The sequence below is a fragment of the Myotis davidii genome, unplaced genomic scaffold (genome assembly GCF_000327345.1).
Source record: "Myotis davidii unplaced genomic scaffold, ASM32734v1 scaffold363, whole genome shotgun sequence".
NCBI classification, from domain to species: Eukaryota; Metazoa; Chordata; class Mammalia; order Chiroptera; family Vespertilionidae; genus Myotis; species Myotis davidii.
This window is the reverse complement of record NW_006294069.1, coordinates 2,011,639-2,026,177: the sequence shown is the minus strand read 5'-3', so window position 1 is coordinate 2,026,177 and position 14,539 is coordinate 2,011,639. Positions and strand designations below refer to the sequence as shown.

General features: G+C 35.2%; 1 protein-coding gene across 2 annotated transcripts in view; it reads right to left on the bottom strand.

Moving 5' to 3' along the window:
* Nucleotides 1-14,539, bottom strand: part of GOSR1 (golgi SNAP receptor complex member 1) — a 40,218-nt gene that overhangs the window by 19,670 nt on the left and 6,009 nt on the right. For both annotated transcript variants that reach the window (XM_006768071.2, XM_006768072.2), the window contains exons 3-6: nucleotides 12,777-12,864; nucleotides 12,308-12,415; nucleotides 9,354-9,445; nucleotides 5,930-6,004 (exon numbers count right to left, since the gene is read on the bottom strand). In XM_006768071.2, coding sequence (XP_006768134.1) covers nucleotides 5,930-6,004; nucleotides 9,354-9,445; nucleotides 12,308-12,415; nucleotides 12,777-12,864 — 363 coding nt within the window. The remainder of the gene's footprint in view (nucleotides 1-5,929; nucleotides 6,005-9,353; nucleotides 9,446-12,307; nucleotides 12,416-12,776; nucleotides 12,865-14,539) is intronic.

Here is a 14,539-nt window from a genome sequence, read left to right as displayed (position 1 = left end):
ACTTCACTATTATTAACTTTATTTCTGTTTTCTCCTTGGGGTAATGTTTCACAAAGAAACAAAGTATACGTATGCATATGTATAAACCATTTCATGGTAGTTACCAAGTAAATAACAACAAGCAGTAAATATAAAGTTAGAAGTGAGGCTGAAGTATAAGCACCGTTGTCCAGATAGATTAGATATACTCATTAGCCAAATGACTTCCCCAACGTCAGCTTCACAATGCATAACATTCAAGTTTGTATCTTAAAACTATATACCATAAACCCCTAGGGTTCGTTAATAGTTAAGAAAGCTAAAGTCCAATCTTGAATGCTGACAGTCTACTATGTTATCTCATTCACAGATGTTATAATACAACCAGTGTTTAATTGAATCATATATTTATTAAATAATATACAAGGTGGGGGCAAAAGTAGGCTTACAGTTGTTCGTAAGGAAAATAATATAATAATTCTATATAATAAAAGGCCAGGGATCATTAAGCATAACGACCGGAATGACCGCTTGACCAGTTGCCATGAGGTGCATTGACCACCTCTCGGTCCCTACCCCCGGCCCGTGAGTGGCAGCAGGTGGGGCAGTGAGTGGCACCAAGTGGCAGCGAACTACTTGTACACGATTTTGTGCACTGGGCATCTAGTTACTAAATAATAATATAAGAATAAACTCTGTGTTTTGCCTACTTATAACTGTAAACCTACTTTACCCCACCCTGTACATACAACCATACAAAAAATTTTGGGATAAAAATCACTGCTTCTAAAGCTCACTAAATTATGGTTATCATATGTCTCATATTTTTAAATATGGTCATGATCTGTTAATACAATTAGAATTTCATTTCAAGAAGATTATTCTGGCATCAAAAGTATTTCAAATTCTATCTAAGAAGTGTAAATTGAGTGCATACACAATAAAAGGTTTTCTCCTTTAGTGTTTGCTTTTCTTACTTTGATAACCCTCATTAAGTTCTACTTTACATAGACTCTAGAGGCCTGATGGGGTCCCTCGGCCTGGCCTGCGGGGATCGGTGGACCTCCGTGCAGTGGCAGACTGGCCTTACCTGCCAGCTCGTCAGGCTTCAGCCAGCTGTCTGCATCGATCACCCACTCCTCCCGCCCCGCTGTGCCTACCGCAGCCGTTAGGGTGCACAGGTGGAGTGTCTATGGGAGAGGCTCGCGCCCCAGGCAGCTGCGCTTCACAGCTGTGAGCCCAGCTTCTGGTGCCTGTCAGCTGAGCGGCGCTCCCACTGTGGGAGCACACTCACCACAAGGGGGCAGCTCCTGCATCATCTGCCCCCTGGTGGTCAGTGCGCGTCACAGTACCGGCAGGTCATCTAATCGCTTAGGCTTTTATATATACAGAAGACTAGAGGCCTGATGCATGAAATTCATACGAGAGTAGGCCTTCCTTCTCCTACTGCTGGCACCAGCTTCCCTCTGGCACCGGGAACCCGGGCATCCCTCAGGCCACTGGCAGGCACCTGGGCTTTTCTCATAGCCCCGGCTTCATCCGGAAAGTTGTCCGGAAGGATGTCCGGTCTAATTAGCATATTACACTTTTATTATTATAGAAGCCTCACAGGTTGCAAAGCCTTTTACATCCATTAACTTAGCAAGTCTGTGAAGTAGATACTATAGAATCATCTTTGAGAGGCAGACCAATATTGCAGAAGTAACACAATCAGAGGACCTGAGTTTGAATCTATTAGTCATATGACCTCAGGGAAACTCAGCTAAAAAAAAAATCACAAAACAAAAAGTGAAACCATTAATATTTTTCAAATGCTACCTAAAAGATTTCTTCAACCATAACTCTGAATCACTCACATAACAAGGCTGGTGAATTAAAAAATTTCAAAATGTCAATAGTCTAAACATAGCTTAACACATGACATTAAAAAACTGTCAGCAGAAAAAAGGTAAGTCTCCAACTGAAAATATAGTAGTTCTTTATTCATTCATGGACATATTTATATCTAAGTGTACAATTATAATACAAATGTATGTGCAAATCTCAGATGATAACTCAAGTATATCTGCTAAATAGTCAATGAAATGAAAACAAAAGAAATTCTCAAATACCATCATTGAGTCTATATTTAAATATACACTGCTTTATACAACAGTCTGGTATTTAAAAAGCCATATGAAACAAATTCTTTCATTTTTAGAGTAATTTTAATTTTGTAAAATGCTAACTCTTAAGTCATTCTCCCTTAAAATTTTGTAACACAGGCAAAAGCTACTATCCTATTTTAAATCTGGAAAAAAAAAACAGAAAGAGGTCAGGTCATTGGGTTTTCAGAGAAGAGAAAAGCAACTGGTCTTTCAAGTCTAAATAGTATTATGCCACAATGGTTCCCGAATATAAGAAAAATAAAAATTTAAAGAAGCAAATCACAGGGAATGCAGTATGATATGAGACATATCAATCCACAGGTTAGGAAATGTGGATTGAATAAGAGCTATATTATAAATAATTATGAGACCTTGGCCTATATCCACTTTGAATCTTGTTTTCTTATCTGTAAGAGAGATGCTTACCAAAGACTTTTATTACAATTTGATTTTTAAAATGTATTTCATGGGAAATTTATTTTGCAAAGCAAAAAAAATAATTCATCACATTAATAATATCCTCTTTAGTTCTCAAAATCAAATTTGACATATATATATAGTGGTATATGGCATCTGGACCAATACTCTGTACATAGTACATATTCAATAAATACTTGGGGAATAAGTAAATGAATGAAACCGGTTTTCTACACTGAGGTAAACGTGTGTATGAAACCAAAATTAATACCTTCTGCTTACATCTACTAACTCAAACAACAAATAAATATTAAATGTCTATGATATAACAGGAACTGGGGACCCGATACTGCTAAGAACTAGACTAACCAGGTCTCTACCCCCATGAAGCTTATGATCAAGAAGTCAGATTAAAAAAAAAAAGAACAAATTATTCCCAATTCTCATAAATACTATGCCAAAAAAAAAAGTGCTTTGTTAAGTAATAATAAGGGAAGGTCAATTTCAGATAAGATAATTAGAAAAGGTCTCTTTGAAAAGATGACAAGTGAACTAAACTATAAAGACATAAATGAATAAGTTACATAAAAAACAAAGAGTATTCTAAGCAGACAAAATATAAGCACAAAGAAGCAGAGAAAAGGTCTGTTATCTTTGGAAAAGGAAATGAACAGAGGCCAGTATGGCTGGTACCTATTAAGTAAAGGACAAGAGTGATACAGGAGAAGGGATGGGAAAAAAAGAGATGAAGTTGGAGATTTAGGTAGTAGGTTAACCATGCAGGGCCCTACAGAACCATAAAAAGTTTGCAATTGATTGGTGGGGGGACAGAGAAAAGAATGGGATATTAAAGTAAAAGTCCACTTCAACAAATATCACTAGAAAAAAAAGAGTTTGCATAACTGCTATTTCTGTGTATGGCTTGGAGTACAGTAGAGAGTGTAGTAAACCCAAAATGAAGTAACTAAGTTGGCTGATAACTTCCCTGGGGCCCTGTATATGTTGCATTCTCTTCTTCTTTTTTTTTTTTTCCATAATCACTCCCTGGCTGAGCTGCCATGTCTCAAATAAAGCTATAGCCACAGAGGAAGTGAAAACTAGTCAGATCCCAAACCTCCCTGACTCAATGTCTCCCCATTCACAATACAGACCAGCCAAAGAGCCTGAGCTGAGGTGTACATGGGTAAGTTTACTCTGCCTCCTATTTCTGTATAGTCAGTGTAAGAACACAGCCTGTGGTAAGCACCAGGAGGCCCTCTTCTTCTGATAATTGACTTTCCAAGTCTACTGGCCACAGGATGGAGTTATGAAAGGCTGGGCCAATCATAGTCACCCATCCTCCTGGAGCCCAGGGATAAATCCAGACAGAGCCACAGTCCTCATATTTACAAAAGAAACTGAATTTATAATTTAAAAATTTTGCCACAATGAAAATTCCAGGCTGAGATGGATTCACTGATAATTCTATCAAACATTTAAGGAAGAAATAACACCAAACCTGCACAAACTCCTTCAGCAAATAGAGTCATTTTGATGAGGCCACTACTTTCCCTCACACTAAAACCAGACAGACATCTCAAGAAAAGAAAACTATTCTTCACAAGCATAATGTAAAAACCTTTAATAAAATAAATCCAGCAATATATAAAAAGGATAATAAATATGTCAAAATAAAGTGGGATTTATTCTAGAAATCAAGATTTAGTATTTGAAAATAATCAATGTAATTCACCACATTGCAACAATAAAGGAAACAAAACAATGATCACCTTAGTAGATGCAAAAAAAGATATGGACATTTAGCAAGAAAAAGCTTAGAAGCAATGATACCTCAATAGCAATAAGCACATCTAGCACTCAGATCTTAGTTTCTGAACCACTCTCCAATAAAAAGACCAAGGTTACTTGGAGAAGTGGTTGATTCTAGAGTTGAGGAAGGGAAAACACATGATAAACCATGAAAATTTTGTGGTGCCAAATAATAAAAGAAATGTTCAAAACAGGATAGGGCATGTCAATGACAAAAGCTAACCCGAAGTAACTTCCCATGGCCAAAGGTGTTACAATCTGAAAATAAAATAAAGGAGAAAGAACAGTGCTTCATCACAGAATTATAATTAATAAATGTACAAGAACTGATGCAAATAGAAAATCACTAGTAGGCAAACACCACAGTAATAACTGAGGAGAAAGCAAGATTCACTAATAGATGCTAATATTAGTGGGAAAAGTTTGAGAAGAAACAGAATATTTACACAGTCTCAAAGCATCTTCCCCTATATTAATTAATTAATTGGAAATAACAGTAATTTTACAGTGATGAAACCTGGAAGATAATACCTTAACTAAGCAATCTAGGCTAACATTATCAATAAATGTAATGCAAAAATTCTCTTTATGGTGATCTTCATCAAACACAAAATGAACGACCAAAGCTATGAATAATTATAAACTACACATACTATAGGAAAGACTGCCCCCTTGTGCCAATCAATATTAAACAGATTAAGGAAGAACACTAAAAATTATCTGACACTAGAAGCACCCAGACTTCTAAAAAGGTCTTGATCTTTCCACGTTCTGATTTCAACAGTTTATATTTAAAGCGGTAATCTTTAAACAAAAAATAAATTGTCAGTACATATTAAGCTCATGTGAACGTGACTTTCAGCAGCAAACATCAACATAATTCATAACATTTAACTATTATGGATACTAGCTGCTCAAGTGCTTAGAGGTTGAGTTCACTGAGATAAGTAATTTCCTGATCCTAAGTTCTATAACAATGTACAGAGAAAATAATTAAAGAATTTAGTGCATGTCAGAGAAAAAAATAAATGAAGCAGAGACAGAGCATGGCAACTTGCATTAAGATTGTGTGTGTGTGTGTGTGTGTGTGTGTAAGTTTATCCAAGGTTTTAGGCATTTTCCTTTAAATTCTTAGAAAATAAGGTATTTTCTTTGGATTTGATGGATGACTAATTGCCCTTTATAACGCTTCTTGACATAGGTAAGTGGTATCAGGCCATTCAAACGTAAGTCATCAGTATTATTACCATTATTATTACTAATAACCTATAGAAGTGGGCAAAATTATTAGAGCAATAGACTTGCTAAAGAAAAAAATAGGCGATAAAGCACATATTTCTGGTAATAATTAAGTGATGTGAATATAGATTTTTGATATCAAGAGCATATCTTTTCTAATTATTGTTGGAACAGTGCAATTCCATTTCTACTGAGCAAGGTCAACTAGAGAATTAAATGAATTAGCATTGATAAAAGCACTTATTATAATAAATACCACAAAAATTTCTTATATAAGCAAATGAATTACTAAGTATGGAAAACTACAATAGTATATGCATACATTCAGTAATACCTACTTTCGAAGGTGCTCATGTTCTTTCAAAAATAGTTCAGTTCTTCTGTTGTTTACTCCAGACCCACTTTTATATGACCTAGAACAAAATAGAGAAAATTAAAGAACATTTTTGGCAGATTTAAGAACATTTTGGCAGATGTTGCAAAAAAAATAAAAGATTAATGTGACAACTCTAGTAATAGCCAAAGTGGACAAATTAAGCCTCTACATAGTTTTAAATTTTCAATTAAAATGCATATTCCTTTTCATCTCCTTCTAAATATGAAATTTATTATAAATAAATATGAATAGCTCTAATTTAGGCTTAAGAGTTCATTATTTTTCACCAAAATAATCCAGTATTCTTAAACAAACAAAAATCTTACTTTTCCTTTCTTTGTCTATTATCTCCTATATTTTTATTTTCTCCAGTGTAAGTAAACTTTGGACTGATTATTACACAGCACATGGGATGGAAGAGCTACTGAAATGGAGTGTTTCCTTCATAATGGTACATGTAGTCCATCAACTGAAGCCTAAGGAACACTAAACTGAAGCTAATGACCTGCCAATTTTGGCATACTTAAGGACTTTTATCTTGGTCTTAAGCACATTAAAATTTATAAGAAAATGCCTTGTGTCACTAACCTCCTATGTTTCTGTTCTTTACTCACAATAAGTATTAAGAACAAAAATTAAAACATCAAGTAACTGGCTGAAACCGGTTTGGCTCAGTGGATAGAGCGTCGGCCTGCGGACTGAAAGGTCCCAGGTTCGATTCCGCTCAAGGGCATGTACCTGGGTTGCGGACACATCCCCAGTGGGGAGTGTGCAGGAGGCAGCTGATCGATGCCTCATCGATGTTTCTAACTCTCTATCTCTCTCCCTTCCTCTCTGTAAAAAATCAATAAAATATATTTAAAAAACAAACAAACAAACAAAAAAAAACAAACATCAAGTAACTGTACATATACTGCAGTAAGACAAAAGAGGGTTGTGCTGCTAAAACTTATCTACTGGCTGAGAGGCAGTTAATGTGCAAACCACAGCAGGAAAGAGACCACCAGGAAAAGCAGAATGTTATAACTGAACACACTGGACTTTAAAACTCATGGTTTGGATTTAAATCTATATTCCTTCACTTATTAACCAGTTAGCGACCTTAGACAAGTCTCTCTTTTTTAAAAAAATATATTTTATTGATTTTTTACAGAGAGGAAGGGAGATGGGTAGAGTTAGAAACATCGATGAGAGAGAAACATGGATCAGCTGCCTCCTGCACACTCTCCACTGGAGATGTGCCTGCAACCACGGTACATGCCCCTGACTGGAATCGAATCTGGGACCCTTCAGTCCGCAGGCCGACGCTCTATCCACTGAGCCAACAGGGTGACAAGTCTCATACATAGTTTTAAAACCAGAACTAGTAATTGCTATAAATACCAAAAGATTATATGAAACCCCAAAAAATGGTATGTAATTGCCCAAAACTTGAAAATGTCATTTATTACTGCTATATCTCATCTAATTGTATTCTGCCTCGTATTATATTAATTTGAGTAAGTGCCTAACTGCCTTCTAACACCTAGAGGGCCAGGTTGATCTTTTCATTTCTACCTTTTACTGTGACTGGCATAGTGTCTTACTCATTGTCGGCAATCAGGAAATAGTTTAGATGAACAGATGAACATGTTTCTTTTATGATCATCTCTCAGGAAACAAATTATTAAAATGGACTGTATTCTAGTCATTTCCACAAATGATGGAGAAGCTAAATGCCTTATATTAAAGGCTGTTTCCTACACTGGTCCAAAATGCATTCCTTAAGAGGTATATGTAAACAGACTGTTCAGAAATTAAAAGATTTACATGTTCTTAAAAACTAAAAATATTATAAAGTTCCTAATTATGGCAAGAATGTTTAGGGTTTTTTTTTACTCCTATATGTTACACAAAGTACATGTCTAAAAATAAAAAACAGATAAAACAGAAACAGAAAAAATTATTTTTCCAAGACAATTTCTGGAGGTAGATACCTAACTGTGATGGCTGAAAAATCATGGGTTAGAGTTTTAAACGAAGTTTTGAATGCAATGAGTACTAAATTATTTCTGCTGCAAAACTGTCTTACTCTTACAACAAAATAAAGAATCTTGAGGAAATGTTTCTCAGAGTACACTACATCATCTTATGATTGAGAATGTATATCACAGTTTATGAATCATAAGTAACATACTCATGAAATATAAGATTCATAAACTTATCACAAGTGAGACAATGACAGGCATCAAGAGTGGGAAGTCTTCAGCTTTATTCAGTGGTTCTCAACCTTCTGGCCCTTTAAATACAGTTCCTCATGTTGTGACCCAACCATAAAATTATTTTCGTTGCTACTTCATAACTATAATGTTGCTACTGTTATGAATTGTAACATAATATCTGATATGCAGGATGGTCTTAGGTGACCCCTATGAAAGGGTCGTTCAACCGCCAAAGGGGACGTGACCCACAGGTTGAGAACCACTGAATTAGATGCTCAATAGATTCAGCCTTGTTGGCTGTGTTGAGTTGTGGAAAAAAATAAATAAATAAAAAATGGCCCAGGCTGGTTGCTCAGTGGTTAGAGTGTCGGCCCCAAGAACAAAGGGTCTTGGGCTTGATTCCCAGTCAAGGGCATGTACCTCGGTTGCAGGTTTGATGCCTGCCACCCACCGGAGCAAGTGTGGGAGGCAAGGGTCGATGTGTCCTCTTACATCGATGTTTCTCTTTCTCTCTCTCTTCCCCCCACCTCTCTCTAAAAATCAATGGAAAAAATATCCGAGGGTAATGATTAAAAAAAGAAAAAAAATGTCAAAAATGTATATGAACTGCTGGAATATATTATTAAATATGAGGTAAAGGTAGGTAAGAAAAGAACAAACCTTTAATGTTATGGGTTAAGATCAGCATAAAAATATTGGAAATCTTTAAATAACTTTACATACAGTTATAATTTTAGGAAAAAAACAGATATGTTTCAGATTCCAGGAAAGTAAAAGCTACTTTAATAGTTTCCTGAATATATAATTGTAGGGGCTAGAGGGGTAGGTAGGTCATAATCAGGAAGCAAAACACAGAGAGCTTCAGTTACTGGTAATGTTATAATTCTTAAGGTGGGTGGTAGGGGATCAGAGAAAAACTCATGAAGATATCATGTAAGCTGGACTTTGAATTAAGACAGGAAAGCCAAGGTAGGCAGGAGGCAATGGTAAAACTAGGAGAAGCTGGGGTTAAGACCAGCAAAGTAGACCATATTGTAACAGCAATGTTTAAAGAAAGTGAAATAGACATTAGAAACCTTTAAATCTAAACCATGATTCTGCCACTCAATTTGCTTTTAATCATGGATATACTCAAAATCTAAATCTGAACAAACATCCTACAAAATAATATAAAAGGTAACTTACTCAATATCCTTTCGTACTGATCCCATGAGATTCTCCCTTTCCCGTATTGCCATAAAGTTTGCTTTGGTTTTATGGAATTCATGTGTATAATCCTGCAATAAATGGGGAGAAAACTAAAAGATCACTGAAAGAAATAAAAGTAGAAACCATCCTGCTCCACAGCTTATAACATCATCACTTTAATTTTCTTTCAGGAAATATGTTCTTGCATATACAAGCTTATCTAGTTTTCATTTATGTTAAAGAAATCATACTATATTCTGCTGTATACTTTGTTTTATGAACTAAAATATCAAGTAATCTTTCCATATTATCAAATAGAAATCTATCTATGACTATCATAATTTAATAAAATACCTACTGATGAACATTTTAGTTGTTTTATTTGCTGTTAAAAAATGCCACAATTGGCCTCGCAGGGTTGGCTCACTGGATAGAGCGTTGGCCTGCGGACTGAGGGGTCCCAGGTTCGATTCCGGTCAAGGGCATGTACCTTGGTTGCAGGCACATTCCCATTAGGGGGTGTGCCGGAGGCAGCTGATCGATGCTTCTCTCTCATCGATGTTTCTAACTCTATCCCTCTTTCTTCCTCTCTATAAAAAACTCAATAAAACATATTTTTTAAAAAATGCCACAATAAACATTCTTGTATATATATTTTATTGAATTCTCTTTCTCCCTTATTAAAGTGTATTTAAAGAGTAAATGCCTACCAGAATAATTAGATCAAAGAATCTTACATTTAAATCAGACTGCACTAATTTATGTTCCCAGCAAAGTGAATGAATACCCATTTTCCTATACTCTTGCCAATAATAGGTTACACTTGTTCCAATGTTTGCTAATCCAACAAGTGAAAAATCCTATCTCATCTTGATTTGGGAAGGCAGCTATACATCTTTTTATGGCTTTGGCAATACAAGTTCATATCATTTGCCCATTTTTATATTAGGCTAACTTTTTCTTATTTCTATTATTTCTCTGTATAGTAAGCAAATTATTTTTTATAGTTTCTGGTATTAGGTTTTGCTTAGAAAGTCTTTTACTACCCAAAATGGATAAATTCACCCTTGCTTTATTCTGAACTTTCTTTTTCTACATATAAATCTTTGATCCATCTGGAAATTATTCTGGATGGAAGAAATGAGATAGAATTTGAGGTTTGGTTCCTCCCCACCCCCTCCCGAAATAATTAGCCAATAGTTACAGCTCTAATTATTTTATAATCTCTCTTTTTTCCAATGAATTTAAAATACCTTTATGGTAAAACTAAATTTCCATGCATATTTGGGTCTGTAGGTGAACTTTATTCAATTCCATTGGTCCCTTTCTCTCTAGAATCAAACTCTTAATTTTTCTAGCTTCTTCACAGGTTTTAATATCTGGCAGAACTAAGCATCCTTTACTACTTATCTTAATTTTCACATGTTTTTTTCTTGGTTAATCTTGTATGCCTATGATTCCAAATAAACTGGAATCATTTTGCCAATTTTTTAAAAAAAGGAACAAATAGATTTTAAAAACCTGTTACTTTCATTGGAAATGCATTCAATTTATAGGTTGATTTAGAGAGAAATCTTCCCATCCAAAAGCAGAGTAAATATTTTACATTTCTCAGTATAGTTTTATGCATTCAAGTCCTATACATCTCATTACATTTATACATAGGCTGTTATAATTTCTTCCACTGTGTTTTCAAACAGGTTATTGTTTATGAGAAAAACTACTTGTCTTTATATATTAACTAGAGGCCTGGTGCACGAAATTCGTGCACTCGAGGAAAGGGGGGCCCCTCAGGCTGGCCTGTGCTCTCTCGCAGTCCAGGAGCCCTTGGGGGTTTGTCCGACTGTGCCTAAGCCATCAGTTGGACATCTTCAGCGCTGCCGCGGATGTGGGAGAGGCTCCTGCCACCACTGTGCTTGCCAGCATGAGCCCGGCTTCTGGGGTTCTGGCTGAGCAGCACTCCCTCTATGGAAGCACACTGACCACCAGGGGCATCCTACATTGAGCGTCTGCCCTCTGGTGGTCAGTGTGCATCATAGCAACCAGTCATTCTGCCATTCAGTCTATTTGCACATTACCCTTTTATTATATAGAATGTGATCTATAATCTCTCCTAATTTGTCCTAATACATTTTTTTAGTTTTCTTTGGTTGTATTAGCTATATAATCTTATCACTGCCACATAATACAAATTTTGTCTCTTCCTTTATCTTGTTTTTCTTTATTAATTGCACCACAAAGAACTTCCAAAACAACATTAAACATTGTGGTGATAGAGAGAATTCTTGTTGTTCTTTTTTTTTCCTTTTCCTTTAATGGGAATTTTTTAGTGTTCTATTATTAAGCATGATGCTAACTTTTAACCTGAAATACACATTTTTTTTGCATTAGGCAACTAAAGTATCCTTCTATTCCTACTTTTAACAACAGTTTTTTACATTAGAAATGGCTGCTGAATTTTTTCAATATTAAAAAGATTTGCCCTCCTATTTTATAGTATATATTAACAGCCCATATATAAATCTTTGTTTATTTCATTTGGTTTTAATATTTTCTCAAACAATATTCTAAATATAGTAAATTATTCCTCTTCCATGTTATCTTCGAAGGCTAGTAAAAGTACACTCTAAACCACCATATTATTGCCTATGCATGACCATTGGCTATTTCACTGTTTCAGTTAGCTAGCGAGGTTTCCCATGGTTTATTTACCTACTGATGAATAGTATTCAATTTTACCAGGCAAAAGCAAGAGTTCTTAGATATCAGACATTTTCAGAGTTTTATAATACCAAGAAAAAAAAAGTAAAACAAGACAAACTTCTATAGCATGGCATTTATCCTCTCAGAAGATTTCCCTGTGTGTTCTCTTAAGTACATGTGCACACAATCTATTCAGGGATTAAAATAAACCCCTTAACAACATAAAACTCTCAAGCCCAGTGTATTACCTGCAATATGTCTCTATGTCGCTGTAATGTATGCATCAGTGCTGCATTCAAGGAGGGGACACCTGCACTGTTGGTATATTCTGCCATTTTATCATTTACTCCTGTAAGCTAAAAAAAAAAAAAAAGAGAGAAAGGAAAAAATATATATATATATTTTTAGAAAGCACTATAAAGAGATAAAATAAATTATTTGCCTGTTTGCCCTTTGGCTAACAGCAACAAATAAACTAAAAACAAGAAGCTAGTACGCAAGGATTCAGTACTTCCACCAAGTAATACATAAAATTTAAAAAAAAACTCTCATGGGACCTAGAAATAGCTGTGATCAAAATTCAAGTAGCTTAAGAAGCACACACCTTGAATGAAAAGGTGGTGACTTCAATAAATGTCTGTGTTAATATAACCTAATACCATATCTAACAAATACACAATTTTTAGCAAAAAAAGCCATTTAACAGAAAGTCCTTACCCTTGCCAAAAGCTGTTCAATCTCAATTGCCATTGTTTCAAACATTCTGTCTTGGCTTGATCCATTTAAAAGAGGTGTTGTGTCAGAGCTAAAGAGAAGTTCAAATAAAGAGGATCTATTACTTAAAACTAATCTTTTAAAACATACTTAAAATAATAAGGTAATTATTCTTAAGAGGTCAAGTATAATCCCTGAGCAATTCTTTCTGTTTCTTAAGAAACTATAATTTTTTAAAAGAAACACACACACACACACACACACTTTTATTTGGAAATAATTTCAAATGTACAAAAATTTGAAAAATTAAAACAGTACCATGAGAAGAAAACCCACATAGATTTATCTTATCCCATTTGCTTTATCACTTGCTCTCTCTCTCTGAATCATATAAAGGCAAGTTATATATATCATGGTTTTTTACCTTTATTCTTTAGGGTGTATATTCTAAGAATCAAGATACTCTCTTACAGCACTACTGTATAGTTGTCAACTTCATAAGTGTATACTGGTACAACATTTTTATTTAACCTGCTGTCAGTTGTCCCAATAGAGTCATTAATATCTTTCTTCCCTTCCAGTTTAGGAGTCAATCTACGGTCAGCTATTGCATTTAGTTGTCATGTCTCCATAGCTTTCTCTAATCTGGAACATTTCAACAGTCTTTTTGGGGGCATTTTATGCATTAACATTTTTTTTTTAAATAGAAAAGTTCCTCATTTTTGTTCATTTGATATTTCCTTGTGAGTAGACTGAGGTTATGCATTCTCTGCCAGAATACTGCAAAGGTAATATTATAGTCTTTTTAGAGTATTACATCTAGAGGTATAATTTATATGCAGAAAAATACAAGAATCATAAGGGTATAGCTTGATGCCTTTTTTGTATATTCATATACCCATATAATGAGCAAAGTAAAAATTGAGAATATTTCCACTGACTCAAGAAATTTTCTTGTGCCTCTTCCCAGTCAATGCCCACCCCAAGGAAACCATTATTCTTTCTTCTATCTCTATAGATTAGTGTTTCATGTTTACAGATTTTTAAAATTGATTTTTCGAGATAAAAGAAGAGGGAGAGAGAAACATCGATGTGAGAGAAGAACATTGATAGGTTGCCTCCTGTACACGCCCCGACTGGATCAAGCCCGCAACCTAGGTACAGCATATGCCTTGACGAGGAATCAAACCTTTTCTGATATAGGGGACACTGCTCCAAACAACTGAGCCACCCAGCCATGGCTCTAGCTCTTTGTGTCAGAGCCAATCCAAGATTCCGCAGTTGCATCTTAAAATGTGCCTGAACAAAAATTCTCTATATATTACTAACACAAATCCTCCCCTACAAGACATATGAAAAAGAAAAACTGGTCTGAATGTAAGCTCTATGAGAAGGGAAATTGTGTCTCATTCATCTATATACCTAGCTCCTAAAATTTTGCTTGGCACATGGTAGGTGATTAATGGATACCTGTTGAATGAATGAGAAGGCAAATCTCTACATTCACCATTCTCAGGAGAATAGGTGAGTCCAGGGAAATGGTCAAAACTTATTCTCCACTTGCCAATGTCACATCTGATAAGGGCCTAATCTCCAAAATTTATACGGAACTCATACAACTTAACAAAAGGAAGATAAACAATCTAATCAAAAAATGGGCAAAGGATCTAAATAGACACCTTTCAAAAGAGGACATTCAGAAAGCCAAGAGACATATGAAAACATGCTCAAAGTCACTAATCATCCGAGAGATGCAAATCAAAACA